The sequence below is a fragment of the Saccoglossus kowalevskii genome, chromosome 8 (genome assembly GCF_978046115.1).
Source record: "Saccoglossus kowalevskii chromosome 8, keSacKowa6.1, whole genome shotgun sequence".
NCBI lineage: Eukaryota > Metazoa > Hemichordata > Enteropneusta > Harrimaniidae > Saccoglossus > Saccoglossus kowalevskii.
The window spans coordinates 32824291-32849433 of NC_140648.1; the positions used below are offsets into that span (position 1 = coordinate 32824291).

The following is a 25143-nucleotide window of genomic DNA, read 5'->3' on the forward strand; positions in this document are numbered from 1 at the left end:
TCTCACCCAAATTTTGTTTGTACTTTTTTCTTATACTCTTCAAAATTTCTGGAACTCTAATTTTAGAGCCAACAGACAAAATTTGAGTCAATTTTTAGTTTTTACTAAAAAAAATGGATATTTCTGTCCAAATCTTCTGAAGGAGGACGGTACAGACTATAACAGACAGGACTATTTTGTGAATTTGTGATGAAAAGAGGGAACTGGTGGTGAAAAGGTTAAACATGTATTTCTGATATACCTGGCAGACATTTTGAATAGCAATTAATTTGAAATAAAATTTTAAGTTGAAAATCAGAAAGATTACCCACATAGAAGACTGCTGTTGATACTTATTATCCTAAATGCATAATACCCCCTTCCTCGTTCCCTCCGTCCCTCCCTCCCTCCCTCTCTCTGGTGGATAGTTTGAATGAGAAATCAACAGCAACTTAATCAAAATATTTCTTAAAATTTTTGATAAATCTGTGTTAAACAGTAGCAGCTATCTACTAAACCTGTATTTATTTTATTTTCAGTTGAGTGGTGTACAAGTGAAGATTTCTCCTCTCCATGTGGAGAACACATACTATATGATGTTAACAATCTATCCTATACAATACAAGGTTTAAAACAGGTGAGATTTAAACCAGTACATGTATCATCTTAAATATGTACTATCAAGTATATTGACCAGTATTTATACGGTAGTTTTTTTGATCATTTTTGGGTTATTTTTATTTATTTTTGCTTCAAAGGGAAATGATATTGCATGCAGTTTAGTTATTTTATGTGTATTGTAAATTTGCCACATTTGGATATTAAAGCTGCAAGGTTGGAGAGGAGTGACACTTCTTTCTCAACTAGTGGTATGTTACTTCATACCACTAGCATATTTGCTATTGTGGATTTGGTTGAAGGTACACTACCGAAACTTGTTTTAATAATGCTTTTAGTACCATGTGATTTTAGCAAATGTTACAGCAAACATTAGACATTTTTGTAAATGAACTGTAGTTTTAAGAATAGTACTAAGCACAGCTGTATTAGCGTCTGTATTTTTCCTTTGGTTTGTTGTGATAAAAAATTATCACTCAATGATCATTGTCTGTTTTTGATCAAGATTATTGTTAACATGGAACTGACAAAACTGTGTGCAAAGCAGAAAAAGGGGGATTCACCAAATACTTACTGCAGAATACTTTATTTTTCGCTTGGAATTTATTTTCGCTATTTTCGCTGAAGGGATGATTTCGTGAAAATAAAATCCAGCGAATATATTTTTGTTTCCTATATTTCACATTCAACTCAATAAAATACAGTGAAAATAAATTCCATACAAAACGGCCAAAAAGTCTTTTCAGCCAAAATTAATTCCAGCGAAAATTCCACAGTGTTGTTTTTTCTTGGCATTGTATTTAATGTTTCCATGACATCCGTTTTATGCAATTACTGTTGATTCATTCTGGTTAAAGCAAAACAGTAACATAAGACAGATTCTGAAACTAATTCTGGCAGTTGTGTATGTCTGCTGTGTTTAAGTGTTATTTTTAGCTATTTTGCTCTTCTAATGGCCAAGCAATTACACTTTTTATAATACTCATGCACATTCTTTTTCCGTTTCATTCCTCCAGGGTGTCAAGTACTTCGTTCGGGTCTCAGCGTTTAATATGAAGGGATTTGGACCGTTTCAAACATCAACACCTCCTTATGCGATTCCATCATGTAAGTATAACCCTGCCACCCCTAAAGTATAAATAGTTTAGACCACAGATAACTGTTATTTAGTCATTTACACTATACTGGGAAAATTTAAAGAATGAAATGATACAATTTATTGAAGAGTACATGAAGTTCATAAACAAGAAATAAAATGATCGGATATCCATACTTGTAGGTTCGTGGGCACTCGGAGTGAATTTTTTTTTCTTACCCAGACAGTCTTGGCTAGATAGTGTTAAAATATCGGAGCTTTGTCAATGCTGGAACATACTAAAAAAATGATTTTAAAATAACTGAGGCACGTATGTGATTACAAATTAAAGCAAAAATTTCAAAAACCACCAAGAAAGTACTGTAACAAACATCTGTCAATCTGATTTATTTCCTATGTTTGAAAGATCATCTGTCACATGGGGGAAACTACACATGCATGCATGTCGCTGTTTTTGAATGCGCATCAAAATTGGTAAATAGTATGAAATATAAGATTTTTTAATGACGACAAGATGCATCTAATTACTGTGATCTTGTTTTATCATGTTTTATCTGTATGTTTATTGGTAAGAAAAAGGTTTGAAGAGGGTTAAATTTAACACCAAAAGTAAACTTTCTTGAGTGCTTTATAATCCTCTTAACTCAGTGGTTAGTATGTTCAATGGTGAGAGCTATTTAGATTTAAATGGAATTTTGATGTCTATGCATAATATGCAATTTAATAATCATATTATTAGTCCCCATTCAGGGACTATTAATTTGGGTTTGTTACGTCCATTGGTACGTCTGTACATACGTCCGGAGCTATATCTCGAACAGCCATGCACAGATTTCATTCAAACTTTACACGAAGACAATACATAATGTCTTACATATGCATGTCAAGTTATGATCAGAGCAAAAATGGCCGACTGGCGGCCATTTTGGATGTAAAATTTGCTATTTCTGATACCTAAACGCGTCCGCAGCAGTTTCCTCAGAGATGACTGGGCCAATTTAGATCAAAGTTGAATGTTGATCATACATATTATGTTATAGGTGCACGTCATTTTTTTTATGATTCAAACAAATTTGGCTGACTTGTGGCCATTTTGTTTTCCATGATACCCATGCCTACTTTCCCATGAATGCAATGAACATTTCTGTTTAAATTTTGTACAAAGACAGTATACCGATAGATACATCAACATAAACATTATTTTTGTAATTTGGTTCAATATGACTGCCCAATGTTCAATTATCGTGTAAAAGCACTAAATCATAATTGTTTACAAATCCATCTCCTATTATTGGTTTCAACCTAATCTCAATGACTTCATCAGCATCAAATTGATATGTCAGATCACAACATTTTGGACGGGGACTGTGTCATTAACAATGACTTGCGTTATTTATAAAGTTTAATCTTAAAACCTGTGTCACGAGTGCGTTCTGGAAAGGACGTATACCTTCACAACTCGCTTCTATTTATATTAATTTATATAAACCCATGTTTGTATGACATTTTGGATTAATATTTTGTACATTTCCAAATCCACATTCAGTCTACTTTATTGGTGTAAAATTTTTGATTTTTTTCGCATGAAACTCATGAAAAATGGGTCTAAATCATTCAAAAATAGAAAAATTGTATTATGTTGATGACCTAATTTATGCATTTGCATAATTATTGACATTCATTAAATGTACATTTATTTTACCCAACTTCAATTCACTGATTGAATTGTTTTTCTTCGCCATACAATTACACAATATGCAACGAATGATAGAAAGGGATATGGGTGTGTTTAGAAATTTTAAATAGTGTTCCAAACCTCTGGACTATGTGACATTTTACTCGTTGTTTCACCCTATAATGTGATTAAAGATGAACTGCCATAGTTTTAACCAAACTAAAAGCTGTTAACACATTAAGGTTTTATCTTTAACCTTAAGGGTTTCACAAAAAACATCTGAGAATTCGCATTACAGTTACGTCTCTATTCAATTTGTTGATGGTACACTATACCTGTAAGGCTGAGAATGAGTCTAGATGGCACCTTAGAGCTCTCCAATCAAGGACATACTAATAAATATCTGTCACGCCTATGATTAGCTCTAATGATTTTGGTTTCTCATCATTAGAACCAATGATGCATGAGATATGTGAATGACCTGAGAGACAAAATGTTATTGCCCTGATATGAATATCACTAAAACAAATATTTTTTTTAATACAAGACAGTTATGTATTTTGATTGATGCAATATAAACTAATTTTCATTGCTTTCTCTGACTGTATTACAAATTTACTTCATGTGACATCCTAGTATATAGTTGTCAGCAGAAATATACTGCAGGTAAAATAGAACACACTGCTCTAATCATATGGTGGTGCATCTTCACAGATTAAATAAATTATTTGATGGTAATTCTCTCTCGGTTATTTTCAGGTTGGCGTGATGTGGACGGTACCAAGTCTCGTTCTAGTGGGCGACTAACGATGATTGACGATCTTTTTATGCAGTATTGCAATTCAAGGCCTGCAGATTCTATGGAGCTAAAATGTGAGTACATGGTATCTTCTCAAGTGGTGACGGTATTAAATTAGATTGACATATACACGCAATAGTATGAAATGAATGAGCCTATGCTGTGTAATTTAGTAGATACTTTGTTTCAATTTGTGCAATATCAACAATAGACTTGCTATAATTTATGTATTTTGATTATGTAACTTTGTGCTAGGATATCAAAGGCTTTACTCGTAGACATATTTCCTGTTGAAACAGCCGTATTCAGAATTGAATTGATAGATGTTTTGTGTAATCAGCTGAGCTTCTATCACAGATATTGTTGTCGCTATTTTTGTGCTGCAGTACCCTGAACAATTCTCAATGAAATTATTTTTTTAATTAGGATATATTACAGATTTTTATTAACATTTGAGATTAGTCTAATGTGGTAGATAATTCATGCATACTTAATGAAATGAGTAAAACATTTGAATTGGTGTATGATAAAGTTCATAATGAAAACTCAGACTATCAATTTCGTAAATAGGACGCCATGATGTATTGAATGGGAACAAGATTCAGTGTATTTTCTATTTGATGTTGTGCTTGAGTGCTGTGTGTGTGTTATGTAGTTGTCAACTACACAATGCAACTAAAATTCACTCTGAACACATAAACCTTCCCCATGGATGCAAATTACTTGTTTTCAAATCTCACTATTTGTATACATTAATCTTACTCACATACGCTTCTAATTATTTTTGAAAAGAAATTCCAAATCGACTCTTCAATAGTTTATTCACTCAAAGAATCTAATACATGTATTGGCAATGGTGAAAAGACTTTTACAAATTTACTATATCCATAGCAACTAGATCCAGAAATCTGTTAAAATCTAATCACTTGTTTTATATTTGAATTACAACTTCTCTTGTTTTTAACATTTTGAGTTATCTGCCAATGAATAGTCATTAAAAACATTCTTGTTTCTATGGCAATAAATTCTAGATCTCAGCCCATCTCTAACAGATTGATACTTGTTTTTCGAGTACAGCCCTTATTAAAAATTTCATGAGAATCCATCTATATTTGAGATATAAATGAAAAATTATTCACAAAATTGCTGTCCCCATGGCAACCAGATCCACATCTCTATGAATCTTTAATGGTTTGGTATCAAGAACAAACTTTTCCATAAATATTTTAAATCTATAATTTTCATGACATTGAATGTGTTTGTCTTTGTGTCTTGAGCAACTTCTTGTCTTTTATTGAAGGTACACTTCTATTAGAGAAGTACTGTTGTACTTATGAAGTATGAAACCTGATTTGTTAAATTTTTTTTACAGCAAATTCATCACCAAAATCATCACCAAGTCAAGTGAGAAAAACAGTCAAGAAAAGCATTAAAACTTTCTTCCAGTCTGCACCTAAATTTCAAAAGAATCTCAAAAGGTAATGTTATTATTACAGACTACTGAGTCCCATCCACAAGAAAGGTTTGCTGATTTCTGAGCAGATACTGAATGTGGTCTCCTAGGAATTTGGGTTTGCATGGTAATTCATTTGCATAAGAATATAATTTACATAAATACTTTGGAACAATATCATCATTAGCATAACAATAACTATGATCGTTTTTGTAAAATTCAGATTAGAATCACCATGCTAAAACATGCCTGGGTGAACCCTAAAAACAATACATTCTGTAAACTCAATTCTCAAGTCACTGACATTCTGTGCCATAGGACTCCAGAGATATTTTCACTTCTACAAAATTTGATGGTTTGTGAAAACATTTTTCTTGGGAAATTAAAACGGTTCACAGGTTCTACATGTAGTGTAGTGATTGTGGAAGTTCCTTTGCATTCAGTTTGGATTTTATTACAATTGGCAAAAACTAGATTCCTCAATGAGCCATATTATTTCTAGTGGACCTCAACATTCATATATAAATAGATTACAATAGTTTATACTCAGTATGTGCATATTGATTAGCTAATTTGCATATTGGTCCACTCAATATTCAGTATCCTAGCAACTTGTTAGGTCACATTATAGAATTTCTAGTTATTATACATTTTACTTCTTGTCATTTTGACATATCAAGTTTCACTCATAATTATATTTTAGGGGAGTCTACCTTGCGGCTTTATTTTTCAATGAAGATCGTGTTCTCGTAACCACAGACGATCAGATTCCAATTGTTGAAGTGGATGAAAATTTTTCAAGTAATATTCACCACGACTTTCACTGGCTTATGAAGGTAAATATCACAAACAATTTATTAAACATCCAATGCAGTATAAAACACAGTGTCTGATATAAAATGCTTTGAAGGTCAAAAATAAATTATACATTTTTATATTTTAAATTATTTGTTATTTTTGAATAGGTTGCTTGTACGTGGGAGGATGTGGATGTACTTCGGTCAGAAATGGAACGCAGTATGTCATCATCGACAGTAGCTTTTCGAAGTAAACTCCTTCAAGCAGTTGCTCAGTTACAGACAGTATTAGGCATACAAGATTTAGGACAATTATATTACCAGCCAGCCAAGGACATGAGTGGTAGTCTCATTATTACAACTGTTAACTACATAAAAGTAAGTCTATTGCTAAACATTCTTATGTATAACTAGGATGTATTTTTGACTTGTGGTGTATTGTATTGTGATGTTTTGTGGTATATTGTCTTGTGGTGTATTGTATTGTGATGTATTCAATAGTGATGCATTGTGATACATTGTATTGTGATGTATTGTCTTGTGGTGTATTGTATTGTGATGTTTTGTGGTATATTGTCTTGTGGTGTATTGTATTGTGATGTATTCAATAGTGATGCATTGTGTTACATTGTATTGTGATGTATTGTGTTATATTTGGGGTGTACCGGGTATTGTGTTTGTTTGGTGATGTATTGTTATGAAGCACTTCTCAAATTCATACTTTAAAATTAAAATTGAATTATTGGAACATAACTGTACATCAGTAGCTAAACTGAGACATATTCAAAGACCATTTGTCTCAAAAAATGTTCATTGGTATCATTTCTGATGTGAAACCGCAAAATTGTTACTTTACCAGTAATGACAATGTTGATGGGGGTTAACTTTTTGTCATAGTTGGTTCATAGCTCAGTTCGGGTAAATAAACTCAGGTAAGGTCGGAGGTTCCACTCTAGATATAGACAGACGTGTATCCTTTAATATGTTTGCCATGTCAGAATAGAATTTGTACTCATCATTAAAATGTTTTATGTTGAGTATCAACTACTCCAGCTACTGTCTATAAATACATGCTGTATTTGATATGTTGCCTGTTGATTCTTTCCTAAGCTAACCTGACAAACATATTTTCTCTGTAATACAGGACCCAAAAGTGTTACAGTCTGTATCCTTAAAATGGACACCTCTTGCTAGAATACAAAGAAAATGGATTGGAACACCTGATAGTGAAGAACCATCGGCACCAGATTTACTAATGACTTCAATCCCGGTAAATAATGCAAGGAGCTTATCATATGAGTGATTGTCCGTCGTCGTCGTCCGTGTCAATGTTTTACTTTTTCGACTTCTTCTTGAAAACTACAAGCCTGAATGCTTTGATACTTGGTGTATATGTACCTTGGGTAGACCTCTCTCAGATTTGTTCATTTCACGATGATATCTTCAATTCTCTAATTTTCGTGAATATTTTTGTAATTTTTGGTAAAAAGTGATATTTTCACCTTGTTAAAAACTGCAAGTCCCAATTGCTTTAATACTACATATATAGGTACTACATGTGGTTCTAACTCAGATTTGTTCATTTCATGATGATATCTTTAATTCTCTAATTTTGATGAATATTTTTGTAATTTTTGGTAAAAAGTGATATTTTCCACATCTTGTTGAAAACCGCAAGTCTGATTGTTTTGATACTATACATATTGTTCATTTTTTAATGATAATTTCTGTTTTTTAATTGAAATGTGCATTGCTAACAGCGGAGCTATCTCAGCCGAGAGGCTGCTTGTTTGGTTTAATATTAAATTTTGTAAAATTGAATTTTGTAAATGTTTATTTAACGTATTGAGGTATAAGTAAAATGTGCTAAACTAAAATTTGGTAATATAATTAGTAATTATCAGTTTGTGCAGATATTACGCAATCGTTGCGTTCTTTAAAGTTGCATGAAAACTTGATTACCTTGATTGAGCTTGTCCATTTTATGAATATTTACAATGTCCTGATAATTTGCTAGTTGTTGTCATTGGTCATCAAAATTTGTCTTTGTGTTTGTTATTGCGGTTCAACTTTTGTGAAGCAAACATTTAGGCACAACGGCGACAATCACCAAAGTTCAACTGAATTTTGCGTTAATTTTGATGTAAACTTGATTTATATCAGTTGAGTTGCAATTAGTACAAATATACAGTCTCAATGTGGACATTGTGCTATCACTCTGAGAAAATCGGGCAAAAGACCTTGTTCACAAGGAACCCAAACATATACATGTATAATAATGTTTCCTGAGTGACAGCCTGGAAACAGTGCATACTATTCAGTAGTGCTTATGTAAAAGTGAAACATAAAAAATAGGCAATATTCAAGTGTTGTTTCTGCTTTTTATCAAATTAATCTGATGGCAAATACAGCAAGAACAATAGCAAATACGTGGCAACACATAGCAACAATAGCAAGTATGTGACTATAAATAACATTAATATGCAAATTAAGCACAATTCACAGAATATATCACAAAATGTAATTGGACGGATATTATTAACGTCTCAATACTCTACAATATCAGATACTATTATGCAGTCTTAAAATAGCTCATCAGTCTTTTCATTCTAATGTACTTTATGTCGTATAGTGGTGAAGTACTTGAGCAGGCAGGCAGATAAATGATGTGAAGGAAGGGGGTAACTAGGCTTGATGCAAATGTAGACTTTAATTACATATCTTCACGAGCTTCATCAAAGTGTTGATTCATGTGTAGCTAGATCAGGGTATGTGTGAGGTTATCCCTGAGCAAATTTATTTGTTTGTCAATGAATAAATAACTTCCTAACTGCAAATTAGTGGGGATAAAAAGTTATTTGCTTTTTACAAGTCATCATTCAATTAATTTATCTCCAATATTAATAAATTTATTGTATCTTTAAAATCACTCAAGGACAAATTTTTAAATTGATAATTTGTTTTAATTTATCACCTTCATAGTGTTTTTTTTTATTTTTAAAAGTAATTTATATGTAGAGGTTGTTCATAGAGCTGTTTGATATGAGTTGATATGTTCGCCTTACAGTTTTGATATTTCAATAATTCAACATTTTTAGATATAATTGCCAAAAAAATTCCTGGAATAATTATCTGCAAAATCAGTAGTCTCTTTATAAAAACTCTGGGAACCACTAGGTTTAATATGCATTTTATTCTTGTTAAATCCAGTCTGTTGCACATTTAATAAAATAGTATAGCAAGCAAGCAAGATTAATTTCCAAGCAGACGAGAGGCTCCACTTCATCTTCATGGTCCGTCTAGCAAATAATGATTTAAACAGACTATCACATATGAACATAATATTTCCATATTTATATTTAACTTTGCTCCAGATACAGATGTTTTGGATAATTGAAAAATCTAACATTTTTCTGCTTATAACATTTTTGAGAATGCAAATTGAAAAAAAAAATTATCTGTCAAACATTATATTTTACTGATTAATACTGATGACAATTATATTGTTTTGTAGGAGAAGATCCTCTACCATCAAGTCAGCACTGTTCCTCTGAGTCGAGGTCTTTATGTTGGTTATCTTAAATTAAGGAGCTCTGTGGATATCATTCGTGTTATGGTGCCGGAAAAAACTCCCAATGTACTGCCACATATAAAAATTCGGGATAATCCCAATGTATCTAGGGAAGAGTGGGAATGGCTGCAGCATTTTGATATCAGTGAGGTGAGTACTGTAAAATACTTTATTTTAGCTGGAATTAATTTTCGCTGAAAAGACTATTTGAGTGTTTTGTATGGAATTAATTTTCACTGATTTTTGACAAGCTTAATGTAAAATATAGAAAAAAAAGGTATATTCGCTGAATTTTATTTTCACTGAATCATTTCTCCAGTGAAAATTAATTCCAAGCCAAAATAAAGTATTCTACAGTAGTTTTTTTTACCTAGTGCCAATCATGTGAGACACGGTGGCCACCCCTGTTATACCAATGAGGTATTTTATAAAATTAACTTATAGCTGAAATTTGTGCAAACATGATGCAAATCTCATCATTAGCTGACGAACTTGTGACATTAGTGAAAACTTCTATGCTATGAACTTTCACGATGATTCCCGACAAACAAAATATTTCATTCGTGTTGTGTACGTCCCATATTGAACAGGACATGGTGGGGCAGCCATCGCCCTATAAACATGTGACTTTTGTATTGTGTGACATACAAGACTGCACGACTCATCAGTCTAATGGAAGAGAAGTGTTCTATTTATTGCTTTTTTGTATTAAGCTATCCCACCATTGCTGCAGGATGTTTCCTATTATTGTGTAACTTTATACGCATGATATTATTACGTAGGATTTCACATTGATTCAGTTTCATTGTATTGAGTAACTTGAATGGCTTGTCATTATCCTGTAGGTAAAGAACGCTCCAACCAGTACGCAGTTGGAATTTCAAGAGAAGCTAGTGACAGCAACTAAATGGTTACTAAATAAGCTTGCAGTGTCTGAGGATCAAGTTTGCAATCATCGGATATGTGACCTAGAAGTTATTGAGATGAACGAAGAGGTCTGTAATTATTGTAATTTTTTTGTTTTTAAACCCTAAATTTCAACTAATTTGTTACTATTAGTTTCTCATGGGTAGTGTTTCTTTTTCAGTTTAAATTGATACAGAAATCACATTTTGGTTACTATGGAAACAGATAACTTGCCTTATTATGGCATTTTATATATATAATAATGTAAATTTTTTTCAAGGGTTTGCAGTTGTTATAGAGTTCGCTCCAAGTTAGTAACATGTCCTTCAACCTCTCACAACAAGAATTGGTTTCCTCCAAAATAACAAAGTGGTACAACTGTTGTATGGAAGTATTTGATAACATGTGACAATATAGTTCACAACATAACAGTAAATAGCAATGTTAATACTTAGTTACATTCTCCTGCCCAGCGATATTTTTATTTTCATTCAGGTTTTGTACAAAGATGGTGGTTTTCATCTGGTATCAAATACCAGTCAGTTCTAGCATTTTACATTTATTTAATTTCCTGTTTGTCGATTTTAACACCTGATGTCGGTTTCTGCCTTTTGCCAAAGAAAAGACAGCCATACTAATTTACATAATTTGATTTGCATAATTTGATTACTTTGGGGTCAATAAAGCAACTGACTGTTTGCCTGCTTTACAAATGTATCATTATTGCCATGAAAAATGTGTTATTATTTTTCAATTGGACAGTGTTAATAAATAAAACAATAATAATAATATTTTCAGCAAATAACCAGGAATATTATTCTAATATTATTGCTATAAGCAGAAGTAGTCCAAAGTATTTGATCGTTTCAGCACCAGTTCCCTCTTTTCATCACAAATTCACAAAATATTCCTGTTTATAGTCTGCACTTTTCTTCAGAAGACTGGGACAAAATAGACAAATTTTCTTGAGTAAAAACTAAACATTGAATCAAATTTTGTCCTTTGGCTCCAAAATTAGGAATCATTTCCAGAAAATTTACAGAATATTTGAAAAAATGCAGACAAATTTGGACAAGAAAGTGTGTTGGTGAAAACTCCAAAATGTCTTGAGCTTTTTAGCCAGTGTTTGATGAAGTCTACATTTGTATGTATCATATTTGATGTAATGTGTTGCTTTTGCTTTCAAATGTTTGAAAACAAAAGGAATGGTATGCTTTTTATTTCAAACTAATTTATTTAATGAGAGACTCTTCTGGTCATAAAGTTAGACCGGTAATAAAATATCCAGGCAGTAGACCAAGACATTTTATTATGGGGAGGAGTTTTTTACAGAAAAGTACAAGTAAATATATATACAAGTACTTTTGGTACTTTTGAAGGTATTTAGTGAGTTCTGTTAATGATTCTGCACAATATTCATAATCGAAATGGAAGACGGTGTCCTGTTTTCAGATGGCATAAACTATTAAAGTACAATACCTTAATACAGTATATGTGTGAGTGAACAGTGACCTTTCAAAGCTTGTAATCCTTTTGAAGCTAAAAATAGAACATGTTGTGTAAAGTGAGTTTTATGTATGTAGAACGTTTCTAAATGTTTTGTTTTGATTGTATAAAGTGATTTATAAAGTGTTTTTTTTTTTCTTCAGGTGTCTTTTATTCTCCTTGTCCCAGCAGCAGTAGATGTGTGCAGTGTTCCAGGTCAAACAGATGACCTCATGTCTGATAAAGAATACATTTTGCTCCCTGTTCCCGTGTTTGAAATGGGTGAGTGGCAGATTACAAGATACATTACCACCAAAATTCTCTGTCATTATGAATTAAGCTTTGAAACTATCAGGGTTGTGTACATAAGTTTAGCATTGTAGTAGTCACATGTAGTGCAGTTGCTGGAATTCCTCTTTACTGCTTTGCCAGTCAACAATGGCAAATTTTATTTAAATTGTGTCAATAGCGCCACCATTGCTTAAAAGTATTTTCTAAATTGACATTATTTGTAAACATGTCATTACTCACAGAAATTTAAATTAAACATCAGGAAAACGTATTGTAGACATCGAATGTATATTACTGTAACATGTTTCAATTTTCTACAAACTTCTGACAAATTCATGGTTTGCAAAGTGGCTAGAACCAATTTGAATTTTATTCTTAGTTACAACTAAGAGATTTGTCAACAGTAACTGTAGATCATTATGGCTTTGCTTATAGTTTTGCTCTACAATACTAGTACTCATAATGATAACATTGCATAGGGCTTGCTTATATGGTCATTATTTTTACCAAGCTGGATTTGTGTATACCGATAATTCCAATTTATCTGTCAAGAGTTTCTGACATGTAAAATTTTCCAATACCATCTGGTGGATACCTTACTCAGCTGTTAAAAACTAGCATTTTTTTCTTTTAAAAGAGAAACAGTTTGAATTTTGGCTTATACATGCTGTAACACAATCATATGCACTGAAAGACATTTTATTATATATACACTTACTAGAATATACTTTGGTAAACTTAATAACAGTTCTGAAATAGTTTTTTTCAGACATGTTCTGTTTTCACATTACATACTATTCAAATGCCTAAGGGATGCATATTATAGATGTGATAGATTACGTGCTTACAGCTACACACCATTTACATTGAGATGGTAAAATACAAAAATAGAACTTTTTATATTCAATGTGCAACAATTTGCAATTCACTTTCCTTGTTTTTTGTGATCAGAAAATTGAATTAAAAATGATTTGAGTTTGTGAGGATTTGCATATGCCAACAGACAATTTCATAATATCCTGATTATCACAATTTGTTGGTCCTGTTTCAGAATATATTTTTGCAATTTAAAAGATACACTAGGAAAATGATAACATTAAAAGTCTTTATAAAATGCAGTTTGTTCTTTGTTACAACTTTGAAAATTAGTTCAACACCTCAAAGTCTGGATTTGATTTCATCAGTTTATTTTTCCATAGAAGAGACTAAAATTATAATGTTTAAAAACACTGAGAGAATTCTTTCATGATTTAATGCAATTTTGAATAATCAATAAAAAATAGTTTTGGAAAAAAATTCACCATAACTCATCTTGCTCCCGTTTCAGTACATATGACAACGTATCAACCAGAGTTCATTCGTCGTTATGCTCGGCTGTCCTCCATTTTGGAAATGGATAGTTTAATCGCGCAACACATGCAGCGTGAAGCCTTCTCTGATTCAGAAGTCAACGAAGCCAAACTAAGAATTCATCAAATTGCAGAATTTCAGCAGGTACGGTAATATATGCAGCTGTCTCAAAATTGATTTGCCACCAGCACCTGGCTGCAGACTTTTCTGATTTATTCTCGGTAACCCTTTGATATTTGTCTGGATTAAGCTCTTTACTGAAGGCTCAATTTAATGCCTACAGGACGTGCTAACACTATATTTGCTCATAGTCTCATCTTTTTTTTATTCCTCTCAGATCCTAGAATGTACATGGAAAGGAATGCGTTGGATCATGGATATTTTACAGTATGCTAGAGATAAGCAAATCAAAGGTGGTGCCCCTCTTCTGGTACTTTATGCACCCCCACCTTCACCAGTGGATTCACCCTGTCTTGAGAAGAGACCTCAGCGAGGTAAGTGGTCTTGGGAACACAAGTAATACTATTAAGAGTTCAAAATAGTTCAATGTAAAGAGCAATTATTTTCCATTTTCTATAATTTTGTTCAATTTCAATGTTACTTTTTGCTTTAGAATAATAAATTGTAATGTAGCTATTGGATGAAGAAGAAATGAAAAAAAAGTATTACATTACTCAGCAAAAATTCAATAAAATAAGGAAAAACAATGACATTGTCATGAAAGATCGTGTGTATGTAAAAGGTCATTTTGTGTTTGTCACAAATACAATGTAGTTATGGTTTGACTGTAGATGTATTATTCGTTTTTGCAACCAGATTCATAGCTTTTCCAAACTTGATGCTGATGTTTAACCAGTCAGGGAGAATTTAATATGGTTTGTTAGCTAGGATTGCTTGTCCCTGTGAAATAAACTTAGCTGTCTTAGTGAAGTCTGTGCTGTTTTATTTCAGCACACTGCAAACTTCGAAGACAGAGTCTAGTTGGAAGTGGGAGTGATATCGCTAGCTATACTGGCAGTGAGGCTAGCAGTACATCAGACAGCCGCTCCAATTCACCCAGACGACATCGATGCGACAGATTGGGGTTTGGAAGCCAAGATGAAATGACCACCAGTACCTGCACAAGTACATCAAGCAGTGCGGCGAGCTCGCCGAGTCACAGTAGAGAACGAATTAATGGAGGCACGTCACCAACAACAGTGATGTCATCGCTGCAACCAGCGAATAGCAAATCAGGGATACTTCGAGTTTACCCCTCATACAAGACAGGGTTAGCACAGGGAACAAGTTTAAAGGTTAGTATAGATTGACCACTAGAGGGCAGTATTTACTAACACCATGTCTTCTTTCAGTGTTAGCCAATTAGTATCTTCACTATGAAATATACATTATATACATAGTTGCGTAATTAGATAAATACAATTTTTATGATATCCTTAGTTTTCGATTGTTTATGCACACGACCACATAGGAGTATTAGTGTTGTCACACTCAAGTATTATCTTTTAATATCATGGAGTTTATTTTCTTCTACTTTTACAGCTTCATGTTACGACAAGGACGAGCGCAAGAGAAATCATCAACCTAGTTGTACAGCAGCTGAACAAAGCGATTCAGACAAAAGGACTTGATGCACCAATTTACAGTGACGATCAATTGGACGATTTCTGCCTGGTTGCCGTCATCAGTCACAAGGAACACATGCTTCGGGACGATTATAGTCCTTTGCAGTTACAGAACCCTTGGACAAAGGGAAAGCTTTACGTCAAATTAAAAGACCCAGCAATATCTGTGTTACAAGTCGCACAGAGTACAACTGTATAGCTGCCAAAGAACAAATTTTATAAGTGTGCGTGTTTGTGTTTAATTTTTTGCTTTCATAATTTATACTTGGTCACTGCCTGTGTTTCTAAGAAACACTGAGAAGAAAGATATATATATTTAGTTTTTAAGGACTTTGTTTACTAAGACAAATAAACAGATTAGGCAACTCTTCAGGACTAGCCATTACCGTGTCCAATTACAGCGGAACAAATCAATAATGTTATCATCACATTTTTGATTTTCTATGAATGTCATTCATAATCAATTACAAAAAAATTGTTTTAGAACAGGAGTGAAGGCTGGATTAATTGTTGCAATCTGTATATGTAAATGATGATTAACAAAGTCATTAGATAATTTGTGGGGTTTATGTGAATAGGCTCATTTGAAGGTGCCACCATCAACGGCTCATGTTTATACAAGTTTTTACAAAGTGACAGTACATTTCCAAGAGTTCACTTGGTGTTATTTTAAATACATACTTTGAGGAAGACCTTAGTAGCAATTATGAACTCAAGACAACAAAATATCTGATAATTGTGACATATTCCGATCAAAATACTACGTAACACAGCAACCCACATATGGTCTATATGAAGTAACTGATTGAGGAGAATTGATATAATCATCGCTGAATGCTAATTGGATATTTACTGACTCTCGTTGTTGCTTCATCCCAGAGGATAAAAGCCTAGTTGAGTTGCCATAGTGATTATCTGATGGAGAAGATGAGCTAATCTGTTGTCTTTCAATTGACTTAATCTGCCAAGGAATCATTTTCTCCCAATTCATTTCAATTATCGAGATACAGTTGTATTATACTCTTTTTTTAAAGCGCTGGTTTAGTTACCTTGTTACAGCACTACTTCGGTCCAACCCACAAAGATATTTTTCTTTTCCAATCCTATGGATTGTTTATGTACTGTTTATATTACCATTATTGGGCTTATTCTAAATTATTTATTTATTTTCCATCTGTCTTTAAAAAATTTATCATAAAATATTTTACTGATTGTGTTGGATTTTTTAGATGAAAATCCTATTGTTTGCAAGATTTAATGGTCATTGAGAAGATAGAAATTTCCACAAATCTGTGTGAGTTTAGAACCCCAGTGAGATTTCCATTTCTAAATTCATGGATATAATCTAGTGTGTATGGTAACATGCAATAACCACAAAATATCATCAAGTTACTCGTTATGGCTTTTTAACTTCAACTCAAGATATATAAGGCAGAAGAAAGAATTATTGCTCTCAATTTGTGGAATGTAATTGTCAATCTTCAGTCAAGTGGCATTCAATCTGCATAGTAAAGTGACATGTTGTCGGGAATACACATGTGTGTATTCTACAGTTATGTTACTGTATCTGCATTGTATTGTTCAAAACATAAGTATTGCTCATTGTCATAACAATATTTATTGTCACAAAGCATGTTTGTTTTAGACTGTATAGGATCACAATGTAAGTGATGAACAACAGAAGAATAATATTAGAATACTGTAAAAGCATTTAATTTCACTGACATTTAATTTTACTATTTTGGTTGTTTGAGTATTTTTACTGGGTTTAAATTTAATTTAGTAAATATCACTTATAAATACAAAATAGCAAAAAACCAGCAAATATTGAATACATTTACAGAATGCATATGTGTAGCCTGATGAGGTCGCATCAGTTGCGCATGACTGACAGAATGATGTAGTTTTTCACGACGATTTTTTTGTCTGTACCAATCATATTGCATGAATGTTAGATAGTGACAGCCATCAAAGAGTAACCATTCACGGCAGAGTTTATTTGTTTGTTGACATAATGTGTGATAAGGTGCTGGCAAATTTTCATCCAATGTTTATCATCTTGTTAAAAAACAACCTGTGATTTTTGCCGACAATGCAAACATGGCTTTGGTTGGTGGTGTTAATATGACCACCAAAATGAATATTTATTAAAACTCATTGCAAGAAGGCGTGAACTTTGCGAATTTGTAGTATTGATTTTGCCGACGAGACATAAATAATTCTTTAGTGGGGTTTGATGCTGTTCGGCTGACGAGGGCCTACATGTCAGCCTAGTACATGTGCTATTCAAATGACTGTCACTTTAAGCTACACCCACAAGTACAGTGTAAATCAATGCAGTTCGACAATAGGATAGTGACAACATTTGTATTTTTAATTAAATGAGACAAAATAAAATAGTAATATAACACTGACTTGATAAAATTCACAGACAAAGTTGCAGATGATAATTATAATCATTGTTGAAATTGGTTTTATTTTTAAACAAAAAGAATCACACTAGGTGTCGATGTTGATAAAACTGCAATCTCTGTCAACAAATTCTTATTGATATAAGCTTCTAAATATTGTATCAGTTAATAACCAAGAAAAACAAAATTTAGCAAAATGTTGAACTGTCTATCTGAATTGATTACAACTGTAAATATGGCAAGTCATGTGATATTAAATCTGCATAATAAGTTAGTCCTCCCACAAATAATGTTGACGTGTCATATTTCAAATTTTATTCAACAAACCAAATTCAAATCTAATATTTATTTATTATATAAACTATATTCAAAATTTTCAAATTCTTGATATGGAGTTACGATATGTGGACACCATATGATTAAACTTCGTCTACGAACGCTGCCGTAATTTCCAATTTACAGATGTTGAAGGATTCGGATAATTTTAATTGTATTTCTTTCTTTTTTCCTCAAACAAATCATGTATTTCAAATTTCGTAAATATTATGATGAAATTTTTCTGAACTTTATCTGTTTTTTGTCGTTTTATTCACCGGTCATTTACATATTCAAATGTCATGTAAATAACTTTTTTTTCTAATGCAAAGCTTGAGGTTAGAGCATTAACGGTGTGGCTGGGTGTGAAATACTAGAGCATTCTATCGTTTTTCATTCTGCAGTAAAAATAGTTGAAACAATTGTGCATTGTACAGCATTGGTTGTCATGTCCTGTTCGATATGGGACTCATAGCGACGTATACAACACGTCTTTTAACCTTTTTACCACCAGACTTTTTTGCCCCAAATTATTCTGCACTATGTTTCTTAGATTTTTCACTATTTCTGGAAATGAGTACTAATTTTCGAGCCAACAGACCAAATTTGATTCAATTTTCAGTTTTTACTCATTTTACTATATTTTTGTTCTAATCCTCTGAAGGAAAGTGCAGGCTATAAATGGGACTATTTTGTGAATTTGTGATGAAAAGAGGGAACTGGTGGTGAAAAGGTTAACAAATTCTCGCATTTGCATTTCTAGGAGGAGTGTGTGCTTGTGATTTGTGATCTTCTCATTATCAATGTGACTTCATATTTGACTTTGATGACACCAACTGTATACTAGTACCTTCATCTTATAAATAATTTGCATTTATTATTGTCCTTGGCACTTGGTACCAATATACATCAACTCATATCTTTTTCTATTTTGAACCTAAATGATAATTTTGTTGGTTTTGATCAAAAATAAATAATCAAAGTGTTCATTCAACATGAATAATATAAATTGTAGAGTACACAACTGTTGCATGCTTGCTCCATGTGCATCTTTATGAATGTATATAAGCTACTTTTTATCTGCTTGAGTCGTTCTTTTCGTCCCTGATTATTATATTCCTTTTTAAAAAAAGAAATCCCAGAGATGTATTTATAAATTTTTTCTGTAAAGGAAAAAAAAAAACTCCGCATTTTGTTTAAATTATGTATAAAAAATTGCAATGATTTTGTTTTCTTGAAATATTAATTGGGACTCTTTATTGTGTACCTTATACCTCATCGAATTTGTGTTGTAGACGTCCATTTTTAGATGATTGGAAACGTTTTTATTTGTACAGAAGGACGTATGCCAAACACGACCCTTGTTGCATGCAAATTACATTTCATTATATCACTATGGTATCTTGCATGTACATAAATGATATATATATATATATATATATATTGTTTGCCATTTATAGTAAGTTTAAACAGAGACTGATTTGTGATGAACCAGCTTTCATTTAATATTAAACAGATATTTTTCATAAAAAGATTTATCGTTATTGTGTGTTTGTGTATGGTATATTATACCTGGTCCAGTACATTAATATTATGAAAGTTATAAGGCTGAAGGTGCTGATAGGCCTCATCCAGTCACTTACACTACTATACTTGTTAATGATTAATTTATTAATAATCGAGACAATCGCTGGGAAAACAGCTGCCTGTGGAGGTGTATAGTAGTGGGAAGTTGAAGTGATCAGAAGCTTTGGGCCCTATACTTTATATTGTCACTACCACTATTTTATAGAAATGAATACTAATAATTGAAAATAAAAGATATTTATCAAATAAAGTAAACACCATAGGTTAGCCTGGGAGAAGGACAGACAAACAATGGTCTGATCTCACAAAGCTAACCCCGACACCCAACATGATCAAGTAGCACTACTTTTCACTGGTAGCATAGTGGTTGTCACATCAGACTTGTGATCAGTAGACCCAAGTTTAAATCCTACCTTAGGCTAAACAACAAAGGGTCGACCCCTACCCTGGGCAACTGTGCCACAGACTCAATGGGAATGTCAATTCGACTGGCTGAGATTTATTTATTAACAAATGCGTCTTTGGGGGAACCTTGGTTCAGGTTCGCAGGTGCTTGTGTTTGACTGAGCCCGTTTGACAACAGGATAGTGCATTAAAATTGCTATTTTATAGAGCAATGGACACACAGCCCTGTGATGTAGTCCTAAACATGAATATGACCTCTGTGGCAGAAATGCACTATGTGTCAGCAGGTCCTTCAGGTGTTAGGAAATCGAAGTGGTGTGTGACTTCCAGTACCCCAATGCCAATACATGATCAATGGTAATAGATACTTCATCACAAAATGCTAACAAGTTATTCTAAGCTCTTAGATCATATATCTTTACAGGTGCCACCTCGTTTGGGATGCACTTGAATAGGCATAGCTAGTTCACTTCAAGAGCAACATACGAGTTGCCTTCAAGACTTTTTTCTTAGGGACACTTTTTTCCTAACAGGTACGAAACTCTAGTTGCCTTTAAAGTAGTCCTCTCCAGATGCAATGCACTTGTATTGTTCCAACAAGTTCTGGAATGTCTTCTGGTTTCCAAGGGACTGCCTCCAAGGTTTTCCTTGAGCTTTGAGAACAGCCAAAAGTCATAGGGAGCAAGGTTTGGACAGTGAGGAACTGTCTTGATGTCCATCTCGGTCAAATAGTTGGAAACACAAACGGAGTTGTGGACTGGTGCATTGTCCTGCTGGAAATGCCACCGACCCGATTTGAAGAGCTTTGGCATTTTGCAACAAAATCTCTTTCAGAACTCCCTCAAGACAGTTCCCACACTGACTTCAAACTCTACACTTATTGTTTCTATCGACAATCGACAAACCTCATCAATAAAAAACAAGTTTTTCTCAGCAGCTCTGGTGTTCTGACTTACCTCCCCATCCCACACCACTTATTGTCTCTCACAGATTCTCTGCCACCCTTAAACTGTTTATGCCAACAAAACATGGATGCTCTTTTCATGCAATTTAATCCATAACCAGTCTGGAACAGTTCATGAGTCTGCCTAGCGTTCTTTCAGAGCTTAACACAAATTTTATAGCATATCGCTCTTCCAAAGTGTCCTCCGTCTCGACTGCATTTTTCAAAAAAGTCAGCTGTGACAAGCGTGATTTAGTACAGCCGTCTCTTTCAACCAAGAATAAATAAATTAGTAGATTATCTCCTTGAACATATGGGAATGACATATCAAAATTACAAGAGTGTGGGGTGATTATAACTGCCCCTACAAAAAAAAAGTGTTAAAACTTATTGAAGGCACCTGTTACTAGCATGGTGAGAGTGACTGTCCCTGAACACCAAAAATGGTATTCCAGTAACTCTGGTATAACCACATTTTACTGTTTCTGAGGAATTGTGTCAGGTTATTACTGGTCCTTCAGAAGTGCCTTGGTCAGATCTGAGCTGGAGGATAGCCTGTGAGGATGAAGATGGAACAGCTCTGGGTCGTTTTTGCATCTGTGTGTCAATGATATCGACTTGTAGGGTGGCCTTCTGGGTTGCTGTAAGAGTAGCAGCCACAGGATGACTCTGTCAGAACAGTGTTAACAACATCGCTGTTGTTCTGAAATCACTTTCTCAGTATGGACATTTTTATTGAAAAGGTAGGAAAATGTAAATATTGTGATCATCCCAACACAGGAATATTGTGTACCCTGCCCAAGCTAGACTGCACAGCATGTTAGTCACATGCTTGTTCAACTTGCTGTTGAATGCTGTGGTGAACAGGGGGTGAACAGTTCAGTTGTTGGTTTTGGTAGGAGTTGTTCACTACTTGTGACTGCTTTCAGTTGATTTGTCTGTCCAGCTGATAGGCGCCCAGTATACCTGTGCTTGCAAATCCATAATGTGTGCTTCCCATCCTGTGCCTGGTGCATCAAATATTATCAAGACTGTCAGAAGAGCTGGTATGAATGGAATTTTGATCAAGAATTATGGACGATAGTTCAGCAAGGTTGGGACTCTCCGCACTTTTTCAGTAGATGTACAGAGAAGGTATCTTTTGCTAAACATACTCCTCTAAGTCCATTTGGATATGTTGCAGAGCCCTGAAGTGCAGTGATGCATGCAGTACTAGAGCAATCACTGATGACATCATTCCTACCATTCGCATGATCTTGCATAATGTTGTGAATTTAGTAGTGCACTGATATTCACGCAGCATTTGTCCGAGGAATCGAAGATCATTTTCCATTTATCTATCATCACCCTGAGGTAAGTCTGATATTAATTAATGCGATTTCCTCCTACTTTATAGATGTTATATTCCATTTACTTGATTAGGTATTGTTGTTTTAGTCTAAAGTTCTACACATTTTAACATGCTTTATCTCATTTTAACATTGATTACTATGTTTAAGAAATCCATTTTCACTAATTACAAGCCATTTTAATAGGTATTACGTTATTGGTGAGTGCGATAGATAACATTTCATCCATGGTATAGGATTAAAATCTTCACTTTTAGGATTAAGATCATGTTATAAATGAGGTTACTTTGACCTATAGAATCAGATATTATCCAATTAAGCGTGCACGATGTTGACTGCTGTCATACTTCCTGTAATTTAGTTTTAGACTAAATGTATAGCTGAATATTACTGCCTCTGAGATGGATGTGTCTGTCACTGGTCCATTTCACTTGTACCAGACATAAAGATATGCTATGGGGATGCGCAAGGGTGGTGGTGGGAACAGATGTATGTTCAAGCGTGGAGTTGGCTGCTGACTTGAGTGAACATCTCTACCTGAGAAACTCGGTGTAGTTCAAAGTTTTTCTATTGAGTTAATACCCATAAATCATTGCATTGCAATGTTGTTTTGGTAAGAGGTGTGTCTTTCTGGACATTGTATTCTCACTTAAAATGTTTGACTGCTTTGTGTACTTGGAAACATCTGATACATGCAGTAGCACCTGTGACAACAATGCTGACTCCTTTACATGTGTGAAGACGCTGACACAAATGTAGGAGCAGTCACCACAGCCACAGTTGTGACAAGTACAGTTGTAGACTTGGGTTTTTGGGTATTCTTATTTAGCTGGTTCCCATTCAGGTTCTGAATAGAAAATAGAAGCACTATCATCCGTTTTGGGGTTGGCCCAGTCTTGTTTTGTATACTTGTTTGTAGTAGTAATTAGCCTGAGATTTGAAACACTGCATTCAGCTAGACTAATCAAGAAAAATCAAACGATTTCTTTGTAGCCATAGCATTAGATTTGAATGATGTTACACACTCCTATTCTCCCCTTTGGTCTTTGTTCAAAGATTCTAGATAGCCGACAAAATTGTATTACTTACTATTTAGTAAGTTTTAAGCACTTTCAATGCCTAACCTAGTTTTGGAAGACAGACATTTATTTGATTGTTGGATGAATAGTGAGTCTTATTGTCGTCTTTGCTAAATGTGACTAGTGGCTGAACATTCTTAAGTGAAACACTATCCATGTTTTAACATATTAATAAAATCAGTTCAACCGATAGCTACAGTATAGAACTTATAAGACAGCTTTATTAATTATAAAACAATTTCTACTTTACCTTATCAAGTGTTCATCAAATAAGGGGGCCAGCGGCTCGAAGGCCAGAGAGATCAATATTGGTATAATTAATTTCATTTTTTACCTATTATTTAAATCTGTTTAACCATTAGTACAGTCATTATACTTCATAAGCAATACAACTGTGTGTACATGTGCAATACAATCACCTTAATCACATAAGAAACTATATTTCCACCCTAGCAGTAAATGACTTAAACACTTTAGAGAATCTGTAATTGAATTATCAGAAATAAATTTAAAGGGAAGTGGTCGTCGCGCTGCGCATGTGCGACATTTGTGTTGATAAACTTTGATTTTCCCACAACCCAATGCAATTTTCTAATGGAAATCATAAGTATGAGGTTTGACCTTAGCGCCACTTTTACTAATTACCGCCGGCGACTCGTTCGATACCGTCCAATCACCTAAAGAAATACCTAACGAAAGCTTGGTAACGTCTCAGTTTGAACTCGTTGATCTGCGCAACAGTCAAAGTTGCCATATTTGTTTATATGAGACCCAAATATCTCGCGCATGTGTAGCGCGACGACTACCGCTTTTTAATACGCCAAAATGCAAATTGATATATTGACGTCTCGGAACACTGACATTTTAAGGTAGCTTAATCAGAACCTTTGACCGATGAATACCGTCATCTGAGGCTTTTGGTAATTTCAATATCAACATTAGCGTATTCATCACAATAAAAAGATACTTTTCTAAATACCTTCTTATCTTAATACCCAGTCTGTTTTCATTCTGTCTCACAAATGTGCAAAAGAAATCTGCTCTGAATTGTTCAACTGCAAACATGTATTACAGAACGGAAGTGTAAAACGTTTTCTTCAAACATCAATGTATTTTGACTATTTTTTGTCTCACATGCCACATGTGGTCATGAAACTGGTGATCTGAATGTAATTTCACATACTACTCTTTAACAGACAATATTAGGTGGGCTCAATATATTACAATTTTACAATCCTTGTGGAATCCAGAGAAAACTATGCCAAACAGTGGCGAGGGAGAAGTGGATGAAGAAATTGAAAATGCAGAATAAGCATGATAAACTAAAGTTTAAAATTATCATACATCAAACCTTTTTCCATGAAAATGGTTCTAATTATTACAAACATATAGTAGTGAGTTACAATTCT

The 25143-nt window shown here is 33.7% G+C and overlaps 1 protein-coding gene across 1 annotated transcript in view; it reads left to right on the forward strand.

Moving 5' to 3' along the window:
* LOC100367672 (ankyrin repeat and fibronectin type-III domain-containing protein 1-like) overlaps positions 1 to 19903 on the forward strand; it is a 136040-nt gene extending 116137 nt beyond the window's left edge. The window contains exons 11-24 of the mRNA XM_085502845.1: positions 519 to 616; positions 1614 to 1704; positions 4128 to 4241; positions 5540 to 5645; positions 6324 to 6456; positions 6586 to 6795; positions 7562 to 7687; positions 9932 to 10138; positions 10834 to 10983; positions 12544 to 12661; positions 13998 to 14164; positions 14358 to 14514; positions 14972 to 15315; positions 15563 to 19903. Of these exons, the coding sequence (XP_085358971.1) occupies positions 519 to 616; positions 1614 to 1704; positions 4128 to 4241; positions 5540 to 5645; positions 6324 to 6456; positions 6586 to 6795; positions 7562 to 7687; positions 9932 to 10138; positions 10834 to 10983; positions 12544 to 12661; positions 13998 to 14164; positions 14358 to 14514; positions 14972 to 15315; positions 15563 to 15844 (2303 nt within the window). The 3' untranslated portion in view covers positions 15845 to 19903. The remainder of the gene's footprint in view (positions 1 to 518; positions 617 to 1613; positions 1705 to 4127; positions 4242 to 5539; positions 5646 to 6323; positions 6457 to 6585; positions 6796 to 7561; positions 7688 to 9931; positions 10139 to 10833; positions 10984 to 12543; positions 12662 to 13997; positions 14165 to 14357; positions 14515 to 14971; positions 15316 to 15562) is intronic.
* The last annotated feature ends 5240 nt before the right edge of the window (positions 19904 to 25143 follow it).